Here is a 26489-nt window from a genome sequence, read left to right as displayed (position 1 = left end):
AAATGGAGGCCTACTGCCCTCTTGTGACAGAATAGACCTTCCTATTGAAATGAAATGTCAGCTCGAGCTGTCATGTCTTTTTTCTCTCTCAGGAGTCTGCTGGGTTTCTATGAACCAGGGTGCTGTATTCAACAGGTTTAAGTGCTTTTACTCATCAAGTCTAGTTAAATCAAAGTGACAGACTTTCATAATGCTAGAAAGATGAGCTTCATTATATATAAGTGAAATGACATCTTTCATAACAGCCATTTTAATCTTTGGCTAATCATTCTCAAAACTATGCAGCTAAAGACATTTTTCACAGCATTGACGTTCAACTAAACAAAGTCAATAATGTATTTTTCCATTAAGCATTGGTACATTCCAGTGAGTCCCAATATCTGCATGAATTTCAGCCATTGTTTATGTCATCAAGTACATCTGTGATTACTGTTGATTAATCAATTATTTTAAAATATTCAAATTAAGGCAGTTTTATTCTCTGGTGTTTTTATTAATTTTATGCAAATATTATTGTTCTGTAGTTCACATTTTGTAAGCAGTATATTTCACTGCAATGCTTTCATATTGTAGCTTTTACTGTGTGCTGTATAAACCTGTGTAAATGAGCCGAAGAAGAGATATTAATTTTAAGAGCTGAATGTTAAACTACATTTTCATTTGCAAACTATAACTGACAGTAAATTATGTGAGTGATATAAAACTGCATATCCATAGTGATATAAATACAGAGTGATGATGAAGGCGGTTGTAAATAGGAATGAATTCTTGTTCAAGTGACCTATCTGCCAGAGTTGTTAATTTCTATTCTTAATGTGGAATTATTGATGCTTTTATGTGAAAACATTTATTTTACAAACATTTGAATTCTGTTGGACGGGTTAGTCAATAACAGTGCATCATATAAGTTTGTCATTTTGCATAACTATAAGTAAATGCTGTGAGGCCAAGTCAGAGTGTATTTCTTTGTGATGTAGATTAAAGAACCTCGTAAAACACCACCAGAAAACGGGAAGAATCATTGCAAATTCAAAAGTTGTGGTGAGTGATCTCCTTCATCAAGGAATCATTTCTATTCTGGTGGGAGGGGTCTCCTCCAGAAGGACATGAGGGGTCACTGAATGATTTGATGGGTACAACAAGAAGGACACTCAGAGGGCACATACTGTACCTCCGCCAAGGCCCAACAGCCCCTCTATAAAACTACATCCAAATTCACTACATCTGGATTTTTATTTGGATCTTCACCAAATTTCCCACACACTAATAAATATCAGTCCCCCAAACATGCCTGATTCTTTTTTTTAAATCAAGATTCATAAATTATTCTTGGAGAAATCGATGAAAAAGTTACCAAAACGCAAATCTCGCAATGTTAAAGAAAGTGAAAAAGAAAGATCCTGGCTCTGGACCCAAATTTTATGAGCTTGCAGCCTTTCACCAAGTTTCATGGTAAGTCATTCAGTTGATTTGCCTAATAAGAGAGAAACAAACAAAGGCAGACAGAAGCAAGACCTGCTTGGCCGAGGTAATGAGGTGGATCGTGAGCTATGACCTTTGCAGTCAGCAGATCTCAACCCAATTAAACACCAATGGCAGATTTCGCACCCTGTCAGACAATGCTTACCACCACCATCATTAAAACAACCAGAGAGGGAATACTGAATCTTTTGAAAGAAATCATTCATGCCCCTGGGCCAGAGACTCAGGTTTAACTCTCTTGACTGTGAAATATTTATTTCTCTCTGTGCGATTCAATGACTTTGTGCAATCCATTTAACTATATATATATATTCTCACACTGTGCATATTGTGTTTATACTGTTCTTTTTTTTTTATTCCACTTTTATTCTTTTGTATTTTCTTACATCTTTAAAGGTTCAGTGTGTAGAATTTAGTGACATCTAGTGGTGAAGTTGCATGTTGCAGCTGAATACCCCTCACCTCACCCTCCCCTTCCAAACATGAAAGAGAAACTGTGGTAGCCTACCGTTGTCATAAAAACTAAAAAAATGTTTAGTTTGTCCAGTTTGGACTTTTGTAAAAAACATGGGGGCTGCTGTGAAGAGGATACGCCCCTGATGTTAATATAAAGTATTTCGATATAAATATACCCATATATATATATACCCATTCCAGGGTAAAGAAAACAACAATTCGTACAATTTAGATGAAACACATAAGTGAAAACATATCTTGGATAATTTTATATTCAGCTCCTGCCAATCGATCCCTTTCACTTTCAATCTTACACACTGAACCTTAAGTATAGCATGTTTTCTTATTATTCCTTTACTGGTGTCTATTTTTGACTGCCCTCTTGCTTCTGTGACATTGAAAATTACCTGTTGTGGCACCAATGGAATATGTATCTTATCTTATCTTATCTTTAGAGCTGTTCTGGTAAAAACACATTACATCTGGATGGTTGCCTGCCTGTAGCTGTGGTCCTTATAGGCTGTGCAGTTTGGAGAACTGTCAGAGAACAAGGCACCAGTGACCTCCACGGTGTATTTGAAGTAAAAAATACTGCACCATATCTTTGTGTGCTCTTTTACACCTCTTATGGTTCTGCATTGCTGCTACAGGCTATTGGATTCGTAGGGTAGCCTCATCCAGTGGATATTGCAGGGTTTCCACTTTGTCGGTGCAGGGACCCATGTATGTGTCTATTTAGTCTGAAGCTGTGTCGCAGACTGCGCATGCGCGGTGCACACGCAGCGAGCCTAGTGGACACTCCGGAAAACTGACAGGGGATTGCCAAATCATTTCCGTGCCTGGGAATGACGTCTCTCCTGCACATTCCAGTTATATTTAGAGCCTATATATAGTGGAGTCGCCCCCTAGGCTGTGTTGACTCTGCATGAGGCAGCAGCGGCAGCAGCAGAGCATCACGATCCTGAGAGGAGACGTCCTGAAACCCTCTCCATGTGACCTACATACCTACTGGAACACTTTACACCAGTAGAAGCTGTCGTGTCAGTCACTGGGTGGTTTCGGTGGAGCTTTAATAAAAAGCAAAATGTGAAGCGACCAAAAATAAAACAGCGTGTACGTGCGGTAGTAACAAGGGGTGTTTGGTGTTATATAAAAAACGAATGTACATGTACACGGAAGGCGCGCGGGGGAGTGTTTATTGGAATATAAAGTATGAATAGTGTATAAAGACGAGATAAAGGAGAGAGTATGCGTGGTGTTATTGCGACAGAGCGGAGGAGCGATAAGCCACAAACCGGTTGAAATCCCCAGCTATGCTTTCTGGGTAAAGTGCGCCCCGGTATCCGCCCATATTCGCGTGAAGGAGGCCAACCTGAGCTGCAGCAGCGAGGCCGGACGCACGGACGCTGGATCAGATGGAAAGTTCAATCGATTAAATTTGTCCACTTTTTTTTTTTTTAATCGTCTACCCCCACCCCCCCACCCCGCCACACACACCACCACCACACCACCACGCATGTTCCCCAGCTAGACCCCGACGATAGAACGACTTTACATGCGGGCGCTTCGGCGTGAAGAAGGAAATGCGGAGATCGTGTGAAAGCGGAGGATTATCAGCTTGACTTTATTTCGGACGCGGAACTCCACTCGCTAAAAGGTAACAAAAAAAACCAAACAAAACAACAAAAATAATCTTAACGGGTGGGATTCGTACGTGTGTGGCTTTTAATGGGGTCTCTGCGGTGTGGTTCCTGGGGACTGGGTTTGTCGCCGTGTCCGCGGTGTGAACGCCGAGGAATAGCATTGTGGTGGAAATCTCTCATTTTTCCCTGTGAGTGCAAACTACGCCCAATTGTTAACCTCACGTCTGGCCCTGCACTGCAGACCTGCGGGGCTAGCGTATCAATGGCGGCCCCGACACCTCTCCCCGTCCCCCTTTGAATGAGTTATAATGAATCTGTCCGGAGACGCGGTGAAGACGCTCCAGCCTAAGCTTAATATTTAACTACGTGACACTAATTTTAGCCTCGTAGCGGCTGGTTAGCTTAGCTTTTTGAGGCTGCTAGCTAGCGAGCGTCGGCGCTAAGCTAGCTAGCAGCACAGCTAACACCACAGCGCTCACAGGTTTTCATACAACCGACCCGAGGACACACGGCAGCGGGTTCACATCAAACTCCTCTCGGTGTTTTTTGAGCCTGTTCCACGTGTTGTTGTCTGCTTGAACAAACATAGAAGGTTTCCACTTTAAAAGTTGGGCCGTGTTTTAACCTCAGCGAATTCACACAGGAGGCTAACCAATGTAAAAACCACCCCAATATTTACATGTGTGTCCATTGAAACTCCATTTCTCAGTTGGTCCCCTCCTAATGTTGCGGACTGTTTAGCGTGATATTGTTTGTTGAATGTAGTTTTGTCAATTGGGTGAATCCTTGTTGTCATTTATGCAGTAAATAAAAAGGTGGGGACCCTTATGCCATTCAGATGATGTCAGCATAAAGTAAACAACAACAGTGGCTTGTATCGTCACGTTTCAGAGAAATTAATTTTCCATTTAAATACCACTGCTTCACAACTTAACCACATTTAAGGTGGGTCTAAGCAATAAAACATCAGCAATCAGCACAATATAGTTTCTCTCTCTCTCTCTCTCTCTCTCTCTCTCTCTCTCTCTCAAAGGTTCTATATACAATGATATATTGCTTATGCATTGTGTAAAGGTTTATACAATTTGTCATTCTCTGCCCACAAAGAAGAGTTTAAAACCAAACACTTCCACACAGTCGCAAAAATCACTTTTTAAACTAAACAAAAATAATAATAATAATCAATATTGACTGATACAATTATTTTATCTTCACCATATCACCTAGTTTGAAACAAACATTGATTTGCTCACTGAACTTGTCAACCTTAAAATTGTGTTTCCTCTACTACTACTCAATGGAGGATGAGAAACTTGTGTTAACTTAATTAATGAACCGTAAAATAAGCAGAAACATTATATCGAACAGACTAAACAGATAACTGTACATTCAGGAAATCAAAGGAACTTTCACTGCCTCTTAAGGTGAAACGTGTCCAAATACAGGCAGGACAAGCATGCAGCAGACAACTTTCAAGTGTTAACTGGAATGATTTGTGATACAGTCACTAGTCTTATCTGCTCAGGTAAAAGATAAGACCGTTTCCTAATGGACAGAGCAACCTCACAGCGATATGTGCATTTTAAAGTGTTGAGATAACAAGGAAAAGTAAACCTTTTGTTTGCCAAACACCGATCAAACCGCATTCTGGTTTTTGTTTGTCTAGACAAAGCCATAATATTCAGTGGAACTCCTCCCTGACTGCAGGCCGTGCAGCGCTGTGAGCAGTATGTACTGTAACTTCTGAAAAGGCCAGCTGCCGCTATTGATGGGCGCTGCTCCACAAAGCAGTCCGACAGCAGAGAGCCTCCCAGTTGCTTGTCAGTTTTTGAGCCTTAATGTAATGTCATAGATTTCTGCCTGGGGCCAGTTTCTGTTGTGTGGCTGCTATTCAGAAAAATACCAGGGAATATGTTGCTGGATTTAGACATTTGATTCCATACAGGGGATTCACAACTACCTTCATGTCTTTTCTTCACACAGAAACTGTTTTAATAAGGAAATCATTTTAAAACATGGGTTCATCAGTATTGTTTTCCTTTTTATGGCTGATGGATAGATTTAATGATGGTCTCCTGAATTCTGCAGCAGTTTTTGGGGTGTTTATCATTCCCCATTTGCCCATACTGTTTTGTAGTTGAACCCTTACATTCTGTTTTTGGTGCTCGTAGTTTCTTCTGCAAGATTTTTGCTCAGTTCTAAAATGGGTCATCTTGTAAAATACTAAAGCAAAATAAAAATTTGTTTTTATACATTTGGCATAATGTGTATTTCAGTGATGTTGATGCATGGACATTTTCTCAGTCCACCAAACCTGAGATTGCAGATTCCCCAGCGAGCTGACAGCTCATCAGACAGAGATGAAAAGTTGCAAATGCAGCTAGCTGACAAAATGGTTTCAAATTGTGTTTTGCCCCCCTCAACAGAAAATAGCATCTTGAGTGCAGAGGGGTTTAACAATCTGAGGAATACACTTCTGAACAATTCCTTTTAAGGCGTTTCGATGGTGCGACAGATGTAATGATGCTGGGCCAGATGACTGTCTGTGTAAATACCTGAGTGTACTGATCTTAATTTTTTTGTTTTGTTCCTGCAGGTGAATTATGACAGAATATAAGCTGGTAGTGGTGGGAGCTGGTGGCGTTGGCAAGAGCGCACTTACCATTCAGCTCATCCAGAATCACTTTGTGGATGAATACGACCCCACCATTGAGGTAAAGACACTGTTTGTGTACATGCATGTAAATATATGTGTGAAAGTTTGTGCGATCAGGTCCAGAAGCGCCTCCAGGGTTTTCTGTGTATTTTGATAATGGGGGCAGAACAAGAAGAAGAAGAAAAAGAGTTGCAACAGGTTCTTCTGGTTTAAGTCTTAAAAAGACACCAAACAGGTTTTTAATAACTTTCCATGCCTGTCTGCTTTCTCAAGGGGCCAGCCCAGACTGAATGAACAGTCTCATTAGGACTGCAATCAATTATTGATGTGCTGCTGCAGGTTAGAGCTTCACTATAGATTATTTGAAAACAAGATAACATCTGAAACAATGGCTGCTCACTGGATCAGACAGCAGTTATTTGTGTTGAATGAGATTGAGTGCAGCCATCAGTGTGATGAAAAGCCAGGGAGCTTTGACTCAGTGGAAATTAGAACCTCATTATAATTTGAGGTCTGCTGGGAAGTGGAGTGTCCTACTACAACTAGAGAATGCAGTCCTGTGTCAGTAGAGTCATGCCAGGATGCAACAACTGTTCTTTAATTAATAAAAATGTACATCATGCTTTAAAATTTCATATCACAACTTTTTAAAGAAATATGAAAGATAGAAATATTATTATGTATGCCTTTGATAACCAGTAAATTGCAGGGAAATGTGGTCTCAATATCCCTTAAATGGGCATAAATGTATTAAATCGAAAAAAGTTTTAGCTGAGCATTAGGATCATCACAGAGAAGTTGACTTTTTGGATATAACTTAATACATTTTTTAAAAATGTTAAATTAAATTCTTCATTTTTTTTAATCTTATGTTTCTTAAGTTGCCCTTTGGACACTTAAAACCACTTAACTACAGCTTCCTGATAACCTTCTGACTTCTTCCTCTTCCAGGACTCTTACAGAAAGCAGGTAGTGATTGATGGAGAGACGTGTCTGTTGGACATCCTGGACACTGCAGGTCAGGAGGAGTACAGCGCCATGAGGGACCAGTACATGAGGACAGGGGAGGGTTTCCTCTGTGTCTTTGCCATCAATAACACCAAGTCCTTTGAGGACATTCACCACTATAGGTGAGCTAAGTCACCAAAGAGAATGAGTATTTGCACCCAGTGTGGACACAGTGATAAATCGGGTGCTTATCGTATAATCTCAATATCCCTAATTTGAGGCTGGTCAGGGACCTTCTTTGAAAACCTTTTCTATTCTCTCTAACTGTTTACATCATGTCATGTGTCAGCAGTCCACTATCTAATAATGGCGAAATGTTCTGAAAAGCCAGTAATGTTCTTATTCTCACTTTGATTATGATTTGATTCTAGTTACTCTGAACAGAACAATAAATAGCAATCAGATTACATATCTTGTTCTGAGCTGGATTAACCTCAATGGAAACCTCTATTGTGTCTGCAGAGAACAGATTAAGCGGGTGAAGGACTCTGAGGACGTCCCCATGGTTCTGGTGGGGAACAAGTGTGACCTCCCGTCCCGGACAGTGGACACCAAGCAGGCTCAGGACTTAGCACGCAGCTACGGAATTCCCTTTATCGAGACCTCAGCCAAAACCAGACAGGTGAGAGTCCAGCCTCAACACTTAAACCTTCTATCTGTGACTAAACTGATGTAGTGTTCCACTGCAGGTCTGTAGACTTGAATGGTGAGAAGTTGCATGTGGTCTCAGGGCTCAATGGACACAGCAGTCCCTCTATAAATTTCACTTTAAAATCACTTTTTATTTTTCCGCTCAGGTAAACTCGAAGCCCTTGCAAACACTTGATTGGACTTGGGATCACAAGAAGTGTTTGTTTCTTGAGACATGTGGTGCTGTTGATTCAGTGGCTCTGATGGGTTCTTTTATAATAATGTCGCTTGGAAATGTCTCGGGAAATGTGCTGCGCATCATTAAATCCTCTACGGTTAATTGAATATTTTATTTATGGGTGTAATCATTGCATGCTCTTTTTTTCATCATGGATATGTGAAATGACATCATCATTAGAGCCATCTGGAAAGGGTCCTTCATTATAAATAATCAGCCAATCACTAAATGTTTGTTAAGGAGTCTGCATCAGTAATTACTCAGGGGGGTTAATGATTCTGCTTACTGGTTACCATGTCTGGGTGTTGGAAGGTTAGCTGTGGCATAGTCAGATCAAATGGTGTGTTTTGTGAGCATGGCCTTAGGTGGCTGGTTGGCTGATGCAGTGATCTGTAAACACATCCTTCTTTGATTTCTCTGACCTGGGGTGAATCACGGCTCCTTCTGGTGTACGGGAAATAAATGACACAATGATACATTTTTTACAGCTCTGTTCACCTATTCATACCAATAATTCACCATCAACACTGTGCTGCTGTTGGGACAGGCAAAGCTCTCTTTCTTTCAAAGCCACCCAGTGTTTCCCAAATCTCACTGATTTAATCTGACTTCTCTGGACAATCTACCGCATATATATTTATATATAAATATGTGGTAGATTATATATATTCCATAATCAAAAATGCTTGCACTTCTCCTTTATATAAGGTCAGACGGTTAAACTGATACTCCACCCTAATCTTTTTAGCATTACTCACCTACTGTAGTCTTGGAAGGTGACCAATTTAATAGTGTACTTTTCTAGTTCAGTTATAGTGGATTCTAATGGGGCCATTTTCATGATATCAAAATTGATCCATGTATTTGCTCAATATGTTGTGACATCACCATTTAGAAACAAGTTAACACAAGGGGTCGGCCAACAGCAATCAAGAAGATGGCTAACCGATACATAGAACGGATATATGCACATTTGAAGTAAACATTTAAATCTTTGTGTCAACATTTAGAATATTACAAACACAAAACTACTGCTACATGAAGTCTATGGGCTCTCGTCACGGTGTCCAGGTGCTTCTATTATTTTGTACACCCCAAATAAATAAAAATTGTATATTACATTTTTGTATAATGCAATGCAGCTCAACAGCACCGCACACTACAGAATTAGTTTTAGAATTCTTTCCTTCTCTCTAATCCCCCTCTAGATTTCACCATATTTGGTTCTGCTACTTTAGCTTAGCAGTTAGCGATGGCTTCTCTCTCCGTCCCTCTCATTGTCTTGCTCTCTTGCTCTCTTGCTCAATGTGTCTTGGATTAACAAATAAAGTTTTTCTTAAGATTGGAGTGTATCTTAAATTTAAGAGTAGAGAATAGTTATGGCCTATAACCAATCGCATAGTGCTGGATAGAGATAGATGGCTGGATCAGAACCAAAATAACACATTTTAATGTTTATTTTAGAAGCAAATTTTGAAAAACATTCTGATAATTGTAAAAATGCAGAATATTCATTCCGATAATTGGCCTGGACAATCAAATCTAACCACAGTCCCTCTTCCCTCAGAGGAAGGGAACAGACCTTTTCAAGGCAACAGGAGGTTGGTGTTCACCAAATAGATTTAGGGCGGAGTATCAGTTTAGTTGCTAAGGGAGGACAGACACTGCTGGTAGACCCATATCAGTCGGATTGGTCTAGTTCGCCTTGTTGTACCTGTAGGCTGTAACACATGCATCTATACAGTTTGTCCCCCTGTATTTCTCAACACTGAGGGAAGTTGTGTCTCAAACCACAGAGAGTGGAAGATGCCTTTTACACTCTGGTACGGGAGATCAGGCTGTACCGGCTCAATAAGCTCAGCAAGGAAGAAAAGACCCCGCGCTGTATCAAGCTTAAAAAGTGTGTTGTGATGTGAAAATGGGTAAGTGTATGCAGCCGCGCGCCCACCAGCTCTGTGTGTCTGTGTCTGTGTTGTTAGTTGGGATTGTGGAGAAGGCAATGGGATATAAACAAGCAGTGAGTGCTGGTGCTTCATGGGTTCTCAATGCTAACCTGCTGGTTTCTATTGGGGATGTTGTGAGGCTCTCACAGAAGGCTGATAATTTCTTCCCTTTTCAGTGTCTCTATGTATCCTGGCTGATTATTGTCTAAGACCGTTTTCACACTGGATTCATTAACTTTAGTCTAAATGCGATTTTGAGGTGTGTTTGTGTTTAACTTACTTTATAGCAGGGCCAGGCTTTATCATCATTTCCACAAGGAAATGATGGTGCGCATGTGGATGTGTGCAAGAGGAGCGATATACAAGCAGGCAGAGCCACACGAGCATGATTCCAGTAACACAACCATCTAAATAAAATGGGAAAAAAACATAACCACATAGGTGGGTAGAAAGCTGTGGTTGATCTCCACTCATACACGGATGAAGAATTTTCTGTCCTTTTTTTAAAAAATACAATTCAAATGTGTACTTCTTTCTGTGAGAAAATAATTGTGTTGTAACTGCACACAAGCCATGACACAGATCATGATACACGATACAGCTCACCAGCTTCAGGTTGGCTTGGTAAAGGGTCTGCATTCAGGTTCAGAAAGAGCGTTCGAATTGTCAAATTCAAATTTCCCAAATTCTGATTAAACCACCAGTGTGAAAGCGTCAAAATCTGCTGAAATCAACATGAGGAAAAGGGTTCAAAGTGTTGAACATGTGTGATTAAAAGAGATCATGGTGAATCTGGGACCAAATAATCTGCTGAAATGAAGATGTGTGTTGGGTCATTTTATGTCGAATCAGAAAATCCAGGAAAGTGGTTGCAGCACGTTGTTTGCTTTTGATAAAAAGCCTCATCTGGGAGGAACGTTTGGCTAAAACGGTCTGTAAGTATTTCTCCTAGCCTCACCCAACTCAGTAGGATGGACGATATATATACACACGCTCTCTAAATGACTGAAGCATTAAACTATTAGCAGATATTAAGAATAAACCAAGGCCTGGAAACGTTGTTCAGAAATTGTTTTTAATGGAACCAAATTCTAATTTGACATAAAGGAATATGAAAATATATGTTGAACTAACTTGATTTCATTCAAATACACATAGTTAAAAGCATTGTTTTACCTTAAGGAAAAAACTCCATAATAAATTAACTTATCTCTACGTATGTGTCCCAGCCTCTGAAACATTGATTTAGAATAAAGAAAATGTTTTTCTTAGGCTCATTCTAGGTCATTAAAGCCAACTCTATTCTATACTCTTATAAATGCTCAATGGAGATTTAAAGTAGTAGTTCATATATCTTATTTAAAAGATAATAAAATACTCAAATGCAATACAAATAAAGTACAAATTTAAATAACTTAATTTAAAATGATGTGCAATGTAGTAAACTATAAACACATGATGAAAACTATTATTCGTTTACTGTAGCTTGTATAACAAGACTGAATGAGGTACGTGCCCAGTGTTTTTATTCAATTTCCTGTCTGGGAAGTGTGCATATTAATACAATTTTCATTTAGAGCTTTATATATAAAATGTATAAACTCATCCAACCTTTTATGTTGAAACGTATTTAGATCCTCCCGCCACATATGAATCCGTTAAACCAGAGGTTCGATCAAACTACTGTATTTCACTTATTTTCAATATCCAGGACATAAATTTGAAAACTTCCATCCTACAAAGTCTGGTGAGATATTAAGGCCTAAACATAGCTTCCCATATAATGTCTTTTTAAGGCTAAAAAAGATTAAACATCAAGGGGTAAAAGAAATGTGAAAACACGAATTAAACAGTTATTTCCCCGACCTTATGATGATGTACAAAGGGTTTGAACTAAATCTGAGACGCTGCTGCAGCCACTTTATCTGATTTGACCCATTTAAAAAAACGGGCAGATCTGTTGTTAACGTTAAAAATGAGTGTACGTTTGTTTGTGGGTGACACAGTTTTTTCTTGCGGACACAAATCCCTTCATCTTCATTCTTTCGTTTCTCTCTGTCTTTGTCACAACATGAAGTGACCTCAGGCTTTTCTCTCTCCAGCTCCTTGCAGATTCAACACACGTTTATTGCACCGTCCAAACTGTTCTGGTGCTTGTGTCCTCGCCTCAGTGTGGCAGCATCAGACACCGGCTGCTTTTACATGGAGCCTATTCTTCTTCTTCAGTAATCTGGCTAAGAGCTCAGTGAGAATATGAAAGCCTCATTCAAACAACTCAGGCAAAAATAAACAGTTTTTTAAAAATAAATTGTTGCTTTTGAATCCTCGAACATCACACGTTTGCCGACTTAATTTAATCAAAGCTTTTCACCTGAAGACGATGCGCCACTCGCTCTTCTTTTATTTATAGCTTATGAGAGTTTTCTACCATTTTCCTGACTGGTGCATCTTTCCCAGGGGAGCCATCTTTCATTGGTTTTATGTTTATTAGTTTTGCGGTTATAAACAGAAGGCTCGCCTTCTGCTCAGTAACTCTGTTAGCAGAATATTTTCATAAAAATGTTGCCTCAGTTCAAACCCACAGCAGTAAACCAGTGTTGGTGCCAAGCGCTCGATGCAGGTCCATCTTTTTTTTTTAATTTTTAATTTTTTTTTTATATGGTCGGCTTGTTTTGGCAGACTACAGACGATTGGAAATGTAAACAGGACAACTTGTTCCCTCATTTTATTTCGCCGTCATTTAAAGACACCGTGGGAGTAACTTGGATGTTTTGAGTTCTGAAGGGAAGAAACTGGCTCATGTAACTGCAGCTACTGTTTGTGTGGTTGTCGTTGGGGACACTGCTGACTTTTAGATATTTTAAATAAACAACATTACAGTTGAGTTTGATCTGTGTTTCTTTCAGCTGTGTCTCACTGGGCCTGAGCTGGACTGATGAATTTACTGGCACTCTGATGTGTCATGCTCACAAACACTTGACAGAACACCAACTCAAACTCAATTGGACATTATCCAGGATACCTTTAGAGGTTTTAAGTGGAATTTCTGATTTTGATTTGACAAAATACAATAAAATTCAACTGCGATGTAAAAACTTCAGCAGTTAAGGCTACACATGAGTTAGATATGAACAATTGGAGTGTTGGTTGTCTGGTTTCTAGTTCTGAGCACAGCTGTAAATAAAAACAATTGATCTGTTGTAATTGTTATTCAGTATAAAGAAATTACCCTTTAAATTCAGTCTTTAAATGTTATCGGGCTCTAAATTTGTCTATCTATCCTATGTACTCTTATGTTGGTGTTTATTGGTAGTTAGGTATTAAAATTATAACTTGAAACTGTAATAATGTTTGTTTTATTTTTTTCCCCCAGGGCGTTGATGATGCCTTTTACACATTAGTGCGAGAAATCCGGAAGCATAAGGAGAAGATGAGCAAGGAGGGCAAAAAGAAGAAAAAGAAGTCCAAGACAAAGTGTACACTTATGTGAATAATCACCCCTTTTCAAGACAGACTAAAAAAAAAAAAAAGAAACTATGTTGAACAGTTCAAGTAATACATTTTGTACATTACACTAAATTATTAGCTTTCTCAATACCCACAATACTGAATACTAAACCTGACCTGATTCTTTTCTGCCTTTCTGTTATTTGCTACTTTGTCACCAATAAGCTTTATTTTCAGTTTTAGTGCCAGTTGCCCTCATGTGTTGGTCCAGCCGGTTTGATTCGGATTCTTTTATACAACTGCGGAGCATGAGCTCATTGCATCATAGCTCATGCTTGACAAATTATTCCTTATTAGCTTTTAAAAACTTTTTGTTTTTCCTTTGCTTAAAAGGGCACGACCTTCAAAAGTTGTGTGGTGCCCCTTGTTAAGCACGGGATGCCAAAGAAAGGATTTCCATTCTGATTCTCAAAGACAAAACAGACATGAGGAAAGGACCAAGATTCAGCCAGATGAGATCCAAATGTCCCAGCCACTGTCTAATGTCCCCATTTAGTTATGTCACTGATATAAGTATGCATGCAAACTCCTTTTTAACACCCTAATTAGCTATTAATTCATTTGTCAATGCTTTGTACTGTGTGGGAGGTGATTTCTTGCCTCCTATGATAATTTTGTTTTTGCATGCATGTGTCCTAGGTGACATGGGTATTGCAAACTGCCTTTGGTTGATACATTTAACAGAGCCAATGAACTCTGACCCAAGTGTAGCTTTTCAGGTCTATAACCAATAATCAATATTTGCTGTTGTGAGACAGAAATCAGCCATTTTTAAGGTTGATGTGTGAAAGATTCAAAGATCCCTGATGGTCTGGATTTTTACAAACTGGGAGGAGTCCTTTGCTGTTGCAGGGACTGATGCCACGTCACAAGCTAATGTTTGACTTTACTGGTTACATATTTCCTGCTTCTTTATATGCGAAGGCTTGACTGCAGGACTGTTTTTATTCATCCTGACAAATCTTTTTATTCGTAGTTACTCCAATTTGTCACTCAAATTTATCAAACGTTTAACACTTCTCCTGATCGAGAACATAGTATTCAAACAGTGTTTGTTAGGTTAAATACATAATTTCAAGGATATGCGGTTCCCCAGTAGCCGGCCACAGAGGCGTAAGGCCGTTGCCCGTTTTCCTAAGCCGTCGACTCGTTCGCTTGTGACTGGCTAGAAAGCAAATTGCATCTTTTTAAGCAGCTTTCAGGAATATTCTTCTTGGTTTGGTATCACAGAGGTGGTTCGGATTCTTCCTTATGTGTTCTGTGTTTTTTGGATTCATGTCCACAAGTGTTGGAATATTTTTTTTAGGGTGGGGCTGCCTTTCAACAGAAACGATAGTCGAGCAGAGTAATTTGTCATTTTCTCCCACAAAGCTCACGTATCGTAGTGATGTAACAGGAACTAATATTTGTAAACGAGGCAATAATTGCCATAAAATTGTTTTTTAGAGGAGATTGTCTAAATTTATTAAAAGTGCTAGTTTCTTTTCGAGGTCAACCCATATTTCACCTTTTCCGTCGTACTTACAAGCGGTTCCCTGGGGGGATGTTTATTTGCCTTTTATTGTTTGCATTAGGTGCTACATTTAGACGGCAAAAAGAGCCGAGACAACATTCACTGTGTCTTGTGTGTGTGTGCGCTCATGAAATACACAAAATGCTGTTTTAGGGGAGTGATGGTATTGACACAGAAAATCCAGACATGATACATTTTGCTTTCAGGATTAATGAGTTTTGACCCAATTTATTATTACCTCCTTTTTTTTCATGAAGTAGATGATAACTGTTAATGCAATTTTAATTAAGGAACCCTCTTGTTAACAATACTGTTTCAAAAGTAGTTTTACTGAAATGTTTGAAATGTTCCTCTTCCTTTATTGCGTGCCAAGAGCTGATTTCTGAAATGTATCATTTATACCTGGATCGTATTTTAACAACCTTTGTATAGTTGTGATACTGAAAGGTGCATATTTTGTAAATTGTGCTTCATTTCGTTGGTGTGTCTAGATGAATGTTGCTTTAATGGAGTTTCACTCCGCTCTGTGTATGTGACTACAGTGTGACTGGGTCCAGGTCTGGGGAAGTGAATGAATGACCACTTTACAACACACTTGTTGTGGGCAGTGGTAATCTGATCTCAAATGAGTCTATTTTTTGCCATGAATCTCACCACTCCTATTTAATGTGTAATAAAGAACAAAGTAAAGAGGAATTCAACTTTGCCTTTTCTTTTTAAATGTCTTCTGATCGCAGCTCACCAAACCATTGAATGATTTAGTGTTTATTGTATTTACTCCAATGTACAGTATCATTTTTCCATAGACAGTGATGTATTTAGTTTCAGCCTGTGATGCCAGAAGATCAAAATCATTTCCCCCAGTAGGTGGCACTGTTCCCTCACTCTGGAAGAATTGTTTCCATAAAGTCACAAACTATGAAGGAGTGATTCTCCAGCTACTCACAGTCCCTGACAGACTGAGCGTACTATTAGCTTTTACAAGTCATGTACATCTCCAAGAGTAAACTGAGACTAAATATGTTAATTTAAAAAAGAAGGAAACTGGTTTTATGAGCAGAAATGCTCCTAAAATACACAGGCATCATATTTGTTGGAGAGAAATCATTTCACGCATTGTCAAGTTGAGGTTTAAATGAAACAAATTACCTGAATTTTCAAAATCTGTAAAACAGTTTAATTTGCCATTTGTGGCTTATTGTAAACACATAACTTTTCTGACTTTAGCAAGAGCAAAACAAACTGCAGACAAAAACATAATTATTGAGGCATTTAAGCCCTTTAATTACTCTTAAGTTGGTAAGTGCTTAAACACGATGAAAATTATAAACCTGATTAATCAGCACTTACAAAATGTTTTATATTTGATTACATGTTTTAAATGATAAACAATTAAGTGACTAATACCAATTAAGTAAATCCCCAAATTAGAATTAGATAGGGTCAGTCCAGTGCTCTGCAGCTGCAGCAGTGACGAGTGTATTTAGTAAATAATTGGTTCATCAGATGCATATAATCAAAGAAACGTTTCTAAGTGCTCACAGTTACTTTAATGCAGGAATGTGTGCAGAAGTGCAATGCACCATTTTTGTTTGTGTGCAAGTGCTTGCAGCTGGATTAAAAATATGCAGATGCATAAAAATTAAACATCCTTTCAAATGCAGCTATTAAGAGGACTTTTAATAGCTGCATTTCAAAATACATGTCCATAAGCAAAACTAGTATAATTATACCCTTAATTGTTTTGTGTCATCATATCCGAGCACGTTGTGTATCTCTTTCTTGAACAGCAGGTTCAGGTTCAACACGATGAACTGCTCAGGTCATTGTCTACACAACAGTGGTTTAATGAAGCCATAACTCCATATTTAGCTCACATCAATTGACCATAAAGTGCAAAACGGCTTGATGTTAACCAATTCATTTCAGACAGAATACATCCGGACGTCTATTATGTCTACACCTCTTTTGGGAACTGTTTCACTTTACATTTCAAGGTCTCCAGTTTCAGGATGAAAAGAACAAGTTCAGTGAGGTCCAGTCTGAAACCACTTAAGTCCTCTCAGACCCTGGAGCTCACTGTGTGTGACTGTAGTTATAGGATTATTGTGAGATTATTGCTGTTCAACTATTTGCTCACAAGTCTGGTCCTGTGAGCCCTGAATCCTGCTCCTCTCAGCTGACCTGCATGAAGACTTGGTGAAAGTTGAAGTCAAAGGAAGTTGCGGAAAGTGTTGTTTTTTCCTGAAACACATGGAGAGTGAGGTGAGTTCAAATGAAAAGAGGCTATTAACTTGTGAAATACTGAACTGAACCAATAAACACAAAATAAATGTAACTATACTCGTCTGTTTTTATTTAATACTGATGATGATGATGAACTGTATCCTAACATAATGCAAAACACAAACAAACCCGGGGTAGTGTGTGTGTGCAAGCTACAGGTGAAAGATGATACTGTGGATGAAACGAGTAAGAAGTATAATTTAATTCAGTTGTTCCTTGTTCAAGCACATTGTGTTCTTCAAAAAAAACATGTCACATATTGTCAGTTAGTTAAAAAAAAAGATGGGGACACTTGAGGAGCCAATCCAACTTCAGCTGGGGCTAGTGCCCCCCTTGCCCCACCCCTTGATTCGCCCCTTGAATCCAATTTTATCTGCCTCAACCTGTTGGGTTTAAAGGAGAGAAATGGGGAGAGGAGAAATAAGGAGAGAGAGAAGAGAGATGGGGAGAAAGAGGAGGAGAGAAACCAGCCGTGCAGCGATGATAATAACTGAACGAGAAGCCAAGAGTGGTGAAAAATAAACTGTAAACTTGAGAGAGATTCTGTTAAAGTTCATGATAATGTGCAAGTTGTTTCTTGTGTTCCCTGCATGTGCGTGGAACAGGCCTCCTGAGACACGTGTTGTTCAGTTTCTCCATCTTTCTCTCGAAAATAAAAATGTCCAACTGTTTGCTGCGAATACATCATGACCTTTCAGGCAAGAAAGGTTTCTCATCTCTACTCGTGACAACTCCGAAATAAGAATTAATAACAGTAATGTTTGTTTGAAAGGAAACTACAGAGCAAGGAATGTAATAAACCAGTGGAAGAAAAAGATAGAACTGAAATCGGTACAAAATGATATGAAACAGGAGCAGATTACAGAAATTTATGACCTTTACAATACTATATTACTAGAAGTCTTATTGCTCCTTTAACTTCAGCCTGAGAGCTTAACTTTTCTCTCTCTCTCCCCCCCCCACACACACTCATCACATGACATCTTTCTAAATACAAAATTTTTTCATTTTCATTAATTTCCAAGGAAATCAAGCATGTTTAGAGAACTGAGATCTATGCGTCTGTGGAATTTGGTGCAGCTTGAGTGAAGTTAAGGAGACCGTTGGGCCCTGGCGGAGGTGTGGGCTCTCCTGAGTGACATTCTAATAACAAACTGAAGCCGTCTGCATTCAAATATTCACTATTACACTTGACATCCAAAATCCAACCAATAACCCAAATTGACAAAATGTTTGAAGGCGCCGTCAGCGTCGACACGTTTCTGCCGTTTTCTGACACATGCCAGGTGTCAACATGATCTGTATTGGCATTGCTTCACATATAGTCCCCCCCTCACAGCCCTTATTTACTGCCGCGGTGACAGAAGTCGTCCTCTGGCTTCAACGTGCAGGATTGTGTGTTGGAGGACTTGTTTAGTCTTATTCTGTGAGGGGGGAATGTCATGTAGCATCAAAGATAATTTATTTTCCCTCGCACATTTCCATGAAAATAAATGCCAGCCAGATCATGACCAGAGACAGAAGACACGCTTCAAAAAGACAGGCCTGAGTATGTGTCATATGGAGACAATGCTGCGGTAATTGGCTGCAAAACAATGTTTGGTGTAGAGGTAGCTTGTATCGCTGTATCCTCTTCAGGATTAGAGTCATTAGAGCTAAAGCCGTTTATTGATATGGAAGGTATGATTATATTAATGAATCCGTTTGATGTTGTCAGCCAATCACACACTGGAAAGTGGTATTAGCTGTTTAGTCCTTGAATTATCCGATTCTTATAATTATTCTACACTGGCTTTGCTTGTTTCAGAAGAAGTTAAGTTGTTTTCAAACTGTTGCTGTGAACGATAGACTGTGTTAACATATTGTGACAAGTTCCATTACTCTTTCTTCTTAAACAATGGGGCTATGGCGCCTGCCACATAGCAGCCAAGAGTGAAAAGGAGAGGAGATCTAATGAATTATGCAGAGAGAGCTTTCTCTAAGCCTGACAGTCTGAAACCAGCCTGGAGAAAATTGTAAGAGAAGTACGAGTCAGTGCAGCCATCACAAATCCCCCTCCCCTTTCCCCCAGGGACTGCTGAGGCCAAGGCCTGTCAGTCAAGCGCCCCCTGCCTAAACTGTAATCTGGGGACAGAGCTGAGAAGCCTGCAGGTCTGATAAAGTGCTGAAAGATGTCCCAGAAACTCTGCGCTCCTGTCAGGGAGACGGGCGGGGGAGGAAAAGATGCAGCAAATGTTCCTAAATTTCCAACAACAAGCCTCAGACTGGTTCCACACATAAGCCACACAACCTTGGCTGGTAAATTCATCCGCGCCGCTTGCCCTGCGACCACAACTGGCAGTCGTGACCCCGGCGAGCGTGTGCAGAGGGGTGAGTTCACAATCATCCGACGGTCTGACCTCTGCCTTGTTAGTTCAGGGAGCGAGAAAAATTTCCCTTTTCATTTTAATGAGAAGTGGCTTCCCTCTCTGGCAGGCGGCTGAGCGCGGCACGGCAACAGTGCAGTCTGGTAATGAGAGGCCAGAAGGTTCAGGTGTCTTCAAACCGCAACACATGGAAGAGACCTAATGCAGATGTGTTTTCACCAGCCCCGGAGGAAACACAGGGGCGGATGAATATTCATGGTGAGGTGATGAATTGTGTTGCCTACAGCGGCGTGCCACTTTGAAAGCTCTCATGCTGCTTCTTTTATCACAGGAGGTCCTTGCCACCGAACCTCACAGGCCACAACACAGCGCCCCGGCATCCAACTACCAATTATCATCTGAGATCATTAACTTGTTATGTTGACACAAACACTGTAATTTCAGATGCCCTTTTTTATTCAAATGACCTTATTCATGAGGAATGGCTGACTGAGTTGATTGGATTTTTTTCTGCCGTGCACCGCAATCACTCAACAAGTGATGTTTGGACACAAAACTAATGAACAGCATGCAGCGCTTTGAACTGTGTGCGTGCTGTGTTTGGAGATGGATAAACAAGCTGCATAATATCTTCCAAAATATGCATTAGCACAGACTGATACGGCGATGGCACACTGTTGAATGTTTGCACTTTGCCTCGTTCAGGCGGAAATCTCCTCGTAATGACGGTAAGTCACAGGGCAGAGGGGGTGAAGGCAGGAAGGGACAGAGGCGGAGTGTCGGGTGGCAAGGCACAGGGCCTGGGGATTGAGCAGCGTCATGTTCAGCAGCCCCAGACGGGTGATTCATACCAGCCTCATCACTGGCAACAGACAGGACATCCAGGCCTTTATTACCTCCATCCATCACCATCACTTCATCAGTCTGAGCTCCTGTGAGCCAGCTCTCCAAGCAGTCCCCAAACACCCATCCCAACGTGCTGCTGGACAGAGATTTACACCCGCCCACTAACACCCTCACTTTAACACGCGCACACACACACACACACACACACACACACACAGACACACACACAGCAAGAGAGATGAGCTCCTGCGTCGATTTCAGACCCACACTGAACGAGCCGGAGGAAGAGGCAGTGTGTAAAGGCCATTCTGCAGCCAGACGTGGTGTGAAGCTGCTCCCCTAAGGGGCTCCGGCTGACAGGCTATCCTGCATTCTGAAAGCCACTTACACTTCAGCCACATCATACCACCTGCTGCTGCTGACCAATGTGTCAGAGAGGCATATCATGATGGATACACTTTGCTGTGGGAGAAATCATTAAATCATTCCCACTGCTCTCACCATTATAAAAACCCTACAAGCCCTATATACCATGCACGCATAACACAGGATCTGATGGTCTAAAAGCTGGACACAGTATTATCAACGCCTTCACTGTGTAATGCAACAGACCTGCAATAAATTCCAGCTTCTTGTGTCGACTTAGCTCTGGTAAAACCAATGTCCCCTCTCTGTTCCAGTCCATTAGTACGGTGGCCCTGAAAAACAGGCAAACAGACAAAATACAAGCAAAAAAAAACATGATACAATACAGAAACATGGTGAAAATACACACAGCACAACACAAATAGACAAACCCCCACAACAATGAAAATAGAGCCTGATATTTCCCTTGAAAGCTGGTGGAGACCAAACCAGAGCTAAAAAGGAAGTGTATATTGGATTATTTGCAATTAGGAAGAAACAAATGACCTAAATGTGAGCTCATGTTTCTACTGGATGTGTCTATACAGTCAATGTTTGCTAACACGTTGCTGTATTAATTCTATAAGATAAAGATTTCAGGCTTGTTCCGTCGTCCCCAAGTGGCTAAAAAATAATTCAATACAACTTGAAATTATGGGATCTTCAATAAAGTCTGGTGGCCCTGATGACGCAGCACACAAAAAACACAAAAAAGACAAAACACAAGCACATTTTGAAAAATAAATCCTCCTCAGTTTGACCTGTGCCCTGCAAATACTCATAACACAAGCAAACACACAACCAAGGGAGGGAAGGAGGGAGGAATCTAGAATATTGGGTCTAATTTGCTGAAAGCAGCTGCATCTGAAAATGATGCTGAAGGGAGATGAGAGAATCATACCATTAAAGATGCAGAACAAAACCATCACTTGAGAGATGCTGAAAGGCTCCGTAGGTGCTGGAGAGAAAAGCCGAACTGGGTGATGGTTCTCTCTTGGTCTCTCACTCACACGCTGTCATCAGAGACTTACGATCATAGACACAAATATATAACTTTATGCATAGTTTCTACATTGATGCATTTCTTTGGAACTCGTTTCAGCTGTGGATTAATACACATTTTAACACCAGTGAGTATTTCTGGCAGCAGGATGGTGTACATGGCACCGACTCAAAATAAACAACAGCTCCCATGTTCAGTGTCATCCAGTGCAACAGTTTGGCTCACGGATGGGTTATTAATAGCCTTCAGACAACACTGTAAGTATGTAACACAGAGTAATGTATCATTCTACATGGGCGATAATCGTTGGTTAGATGCATTAAATTGTACACTGATCACCTACTGTACACAAAGAGGACTCACTATCAATATACATATATTTTTATATTAGATGTTGGTAAAATAAAGCTCAAAATATGGATAAAACAATTTTCTTTATCTTATTAAATTGGTCCATGATTCATGATTTTCTCTTATTTGCTCTCAAATATTTTCCCAGCCGGCTCGTTTCATGCTCACAGACTTTCTCTCCCAAACAAATAATCATTTCATATCAGTGTTGTGATTGGGGAGAGAAACACACTCCATGAGGCCACGTGCGGAGTGTGAAGGGGAATCAAAGGACAAAAATAAAACCAATCACTTTTGGACATTATGTCATATTGATTTATGGCTGCTATTATAAACTCCTCTACCTATTCCGTACATCCATGTACACAGACCTTTGTCATAGTATATGCTGTGACACAGAGGGTGTCATTAGAGAGTAGCCAACTTGGAGGAGATAAATCAATGTTCTGTTCAGAGAAACATTTCACTCTGGGCCTTGTGATGTTATTGATCCAGGCACCACATAGTGTTCCACCAATAGCTTTAATTTATTAAAGAAAAACATGTTGAATACACTGAGATTTTTTCTTTCTGGTCTTTTGAGCCACAGCTTTATTTTCCTTTTCAAGCGAGAAGCCCAGTTTCCTCAGAGACGTTTGCTCGTTTGACCAAAATATGGCGACGACAGTTTTTTGCGAACGGCAAACACTCAAAGAGATATTTTGTGCTTTTGGGACAAGTTCTGGTTTTACAAATACCTCCTTGAGAGCTTTATTGAGCTGTAGTCACAGTGTTTTGTTCAACGTGTGTTGGCATGTGTGTGTGAATTTGTGTGGGTTAATATGCATAAGGATGTACTGCACCACATCACACACACACCCTCACACACAGATATAAATAGGCGAGCCAGAGTACAGGGGGGAAACTGAATAATAAGTTGTTTCACTGGCAGCTATTCAAAGTTACAGTCTGTCACGCTCGCTTGATGAAGAGCGAGCAGAATGTGGAGTTTGATCGCAAATATTTGGTCGGCACTCGCAGTAAATTAAATCAGCGCGTTATATTCTGCTGATACAGACGGAATTTATTGCAGGGCAGATTTGAGATCATTATACAAATCATATCATTTCATCTCCTCTGTGCCCACTATCTGCTCTGATTTGTGAGACAAGTTTGTGTGAGGAAAATGGGTGTGTAGGTTTTGTGGCTTCGCTTATCTATGTTTTAGGCACCTACAGTGTGTGTGTGTGTGTGTGTGTGTGTGTGTGCGTGTTATCTCTTCCTCATTCAAGTCATGTCACAGGCCAGACACTCCATTGTCAGGAGAGGCTTTCATCCGCTGACTTCAGATGTGCCTGTCATCCAGTCCAATTATACAGAGAGAAATAGGTATTGTTACACTCCGGGGATTGATTCAAGACAAAATAGAAAAGTGAAGAGAAGGCTACACACTCATCTATGGCCAATGTGCCACTTGCCTGGAGTCACACACACACACACACACTCGCTCGCGCACATTTTCAAATCACATGGACGAGCAAGGTGATAACAAAAAGCTTACGAGGTAACGCCGCCTCCCTTCCGTCTACAGTGGAGAGTACGCGGCAGGTAGGTTACGGTCAAGTGGAGTGGTGAAGTATTGAGTGCTGCACCTCGGCCTCGGCCTCACTGTCAGGGTGATGATACCTTGGCTTTATATGGAGATACCTTGGCGGCTGATGGAGCAGCTGAGCTTAAGATGACTTCAACCGGCTGCTGAGAGCAGCTCAGAGCCACTCAAGCATCAGTCGACGCCGCTGACACGAACAGTCTCGTTTCACCACCTTTTCCTGACGTTGTTTTTGGGGGCTCTTCCCACCTCTCTCTTCATCCCTCTCTCTTTTTGTCTCACACAAAACCAGAGAGCATGTCAAGAACCCCCCCGTTCACCTCCAACCGCTCACAGGGAACAGCTCCCATTTATCTAATAGCATGCTGCCATTGCATTCAGATATGTGTGGCTGCCATGTTGCTCATTGTTAGGCCGGTGAGAGACTGCAGAGAGAAGCTACAATAGGTTAAACTGTTCCGGGTTTTTTTAGTCGCTCTTGAAAAGTTTCCAGGGACTTTCTGGGGCCTTGTTTAAAACGCGGCGTATTATCAGGAGAGTGAATGATTGAGAGGGGAAACAAAAGTTCAGCCTTGCTTAGAGGCTCCATTTACCTCATCTGTCATTTCATTAGGTTTGTCAGGTGTATCCTTGTTTATACGCGAGCGTTGTGACAGCTCAAGATGGCAGACGTCTCAGTTTAGACAATCCCCTTATGTGTAGTCAACCCTGCGCCTCAGCCGAGCCTCCAGTGTCCTTGCTCCTGATACTGATTCACTGAGGTGGAACGCAGTTGGCTGAGATGCTGGAAGGGCACGGGGAGAAGGGATTTGCTCCTCAGCTAAGTCTCCTCTCTGGGCTGATTCCTACTGGGCCACGAGAGGAGATTTAAACATTATATATATATATATACACTCTCAAATAGGCTCACACATGCACACACATGCACGCACATTGTGTTTGCCTGCCATCAATCTCCTAAATCCACCCAGGTTGTTTTGAAAGTGATAAATCCAGCCATTTAATATCCATAATTAATAATTTATTACACACAGCGCGCCACAGATTTAGATTAGGTAGTATTTTATCTAGGTAATAGTCGTACCCTTGAAGGTCATTCTGGATGTTTTTCCATTATCACTTCCTAATGCGTTCCATACAGATGTGCAATTATGTACAAATAATGTGACTGAGTGACATTAATGGTAAGAATGTTTTTAAAAAGCTCCAGATTCTCGGGTTACATGAGGATACGTATCAGTTGTGTTTTATTAGACAACTGTTATATACTATTCTCTAAGTAACATTTTAGCCTCAAATTAGTCGTCACAATGCATGAAAAATCCACATCTCAGTATGAAGGATATCTGTTTAGAAGTGGAAGTGAAAATAACCAACGTTTTTTCAGTATTAGCATATTGGTGTGTATTTTTAAACCATGTGTTAGTTATATTTTCAGTAGCACTGGCAGCCCCCACAGTGTTTATTTTGCACAGTGTGTAATCAATTAAAAACTCTGAAGCCGACACAGAATCAGTGCGTACTATTGCTGGTATCACAGATGCAGCAACGACTGCTTTATTTTTGGCTGTTGCAGAGCCATTAGTCAAAAGTTAAGCAACTTACTGCTGACAGCCGGTGAATAGTGGAACAGAGGAGGCTTTCCCTGATGCCGGGAACTGGCTGTGTGCATTTCTCCCCTCTTCTCTTTTTGTAGTGAATAAATGTAAGTGAACCAAGTTATCTTGCTGTCATCCCCCTCCTCTCTCCCTCCCTACGCCTGTCTTTCTCCTCTCTGTGTGTCTCTGAAATACACACATCCTCTCTCACACAAAGGAGGGAAAGTGTCACTATGGAAACAAGGAGGCGAGATTCTAAAAGCTACCTCTTGAGACGAGAGTTAAGACAACAGAAAGGAGTCCACAGTGTGAGTGGCAGAAAAGCAGCAATATACACATCATCTATACCTCTCCTCCCCTATTCTGCTGCTTTATCCCATTGTTATTTCCAGTCTGTCTGAAACTGTCTGTGCTCACATGTATGTGCATTTTAACATTCTTCGCTACATGTGTGTTTAGGGAGCAAGACTAGTGTTGTAACAGTTAAATGTGGCTCTTTAGACAAGTGTGTGTGTGTGTGTGTGTTTGTCGGTCTGGGTGTAATATGCACCACACATTTATTTAATAGGGCTAATCCATTTTAATCCCACCTGCCACTGTTACCTTACAATGATGAATGTAAGCCTAAATGAGTTAAGACGCAGAGAAATGCCCGCGGGAAACAGAGGAGGAGGCTGGGAGGTAGATGTAAGTCTCTATATATGTGCGTGCTTGTGTTCATCAGTGTGTACACCCAGGTGTGTGTGCCCGCGTGCGTGCGTGTGTATTTATTAAGGCTGCCGTAGCAGCTGAAACAGGTTTTCCTCCGAGCTCGGTTCAAGGCTATTTTCTGCGGGTCTGCAGGGTCACTGCTGTCCTTAGTGATGTCTCCTTCAGCGGTAATCAGCACCATGGACAGCTACAGCGAGCCCCACCACCGCAGGCACCACAGCAGGCATCCATCTCAATAGACTCAGAGAGATTCCCTCTG

At 40.7% G+C, this 26489-nt stretch overlaps 1 protein-coding gene across 2 annotated transcripts; it reads left to right on the top strand.

The window, feature by feature from the left end:
• Nucleotides 1-3133: 3133 nt before the first annotated feature.
• On the top strand, nucleotides 3134-15772 carry kras (v-Ki-ras2 Kirsten rat sarcoma viral oncogene homolog). Of its 2 annotated transcripts, XM_035156225.2 has the most exons (6): nucleotides 3134-3595; nucleotides 6178-6295; nucleotides 7189-7367; nucleotides 7708-7867; nucleotides 9910-10035; nucleotides 13430-15772. In XM_035156225.2, the coding sequence occupies exons 2-5, from the start codon at nucleotides 6185-6187 to the stop codon at nucleotides 10027-10029; spliced, it is 570 nt and encodes a 189-aa protein (XP_035012116.1). In that variant the 5' UTR covers nucleotides 3134-3595; nucleotides 6178-6184; the 3' UTR covers nucleotides 10030-10035; nucleotides 13430-15772. The 2 variants fall into 2 exon arrangements, with proteins under 2 accessions (XP_035012116.1, XP_035012117.1); XM_035156226.2 differs by lacking the exon at nucleotides 9910-10035 and having other exon boundaries at nucleotides 3202-3595.
• The last annotated feature ends 10717 nt before the right edge of the window (nucleotides 15773-26489 follow it).

This window comes from Hippoglossus stenolepis, chromosome 5 (assembly GCF_022539355.2).
Source record: "Hippoglossus stenolepis isolate QCI-W04-F060 chromosome 5, HSTE1.2, whole genome shotgun sequence".
Classification (NCBI taxonomy): Eukaryota; Metazoa; Chordata; class Actinopteri; order Pleuronectiformes; family Pleuronectidae; genus Hippoglossus; species Hippoglossus stenolepis.
The sequence above is the reverse complement of the archived record's forward strand: the minus strand, read 5'-3'. Positions and strand labels throughout refer to the sequence as shown.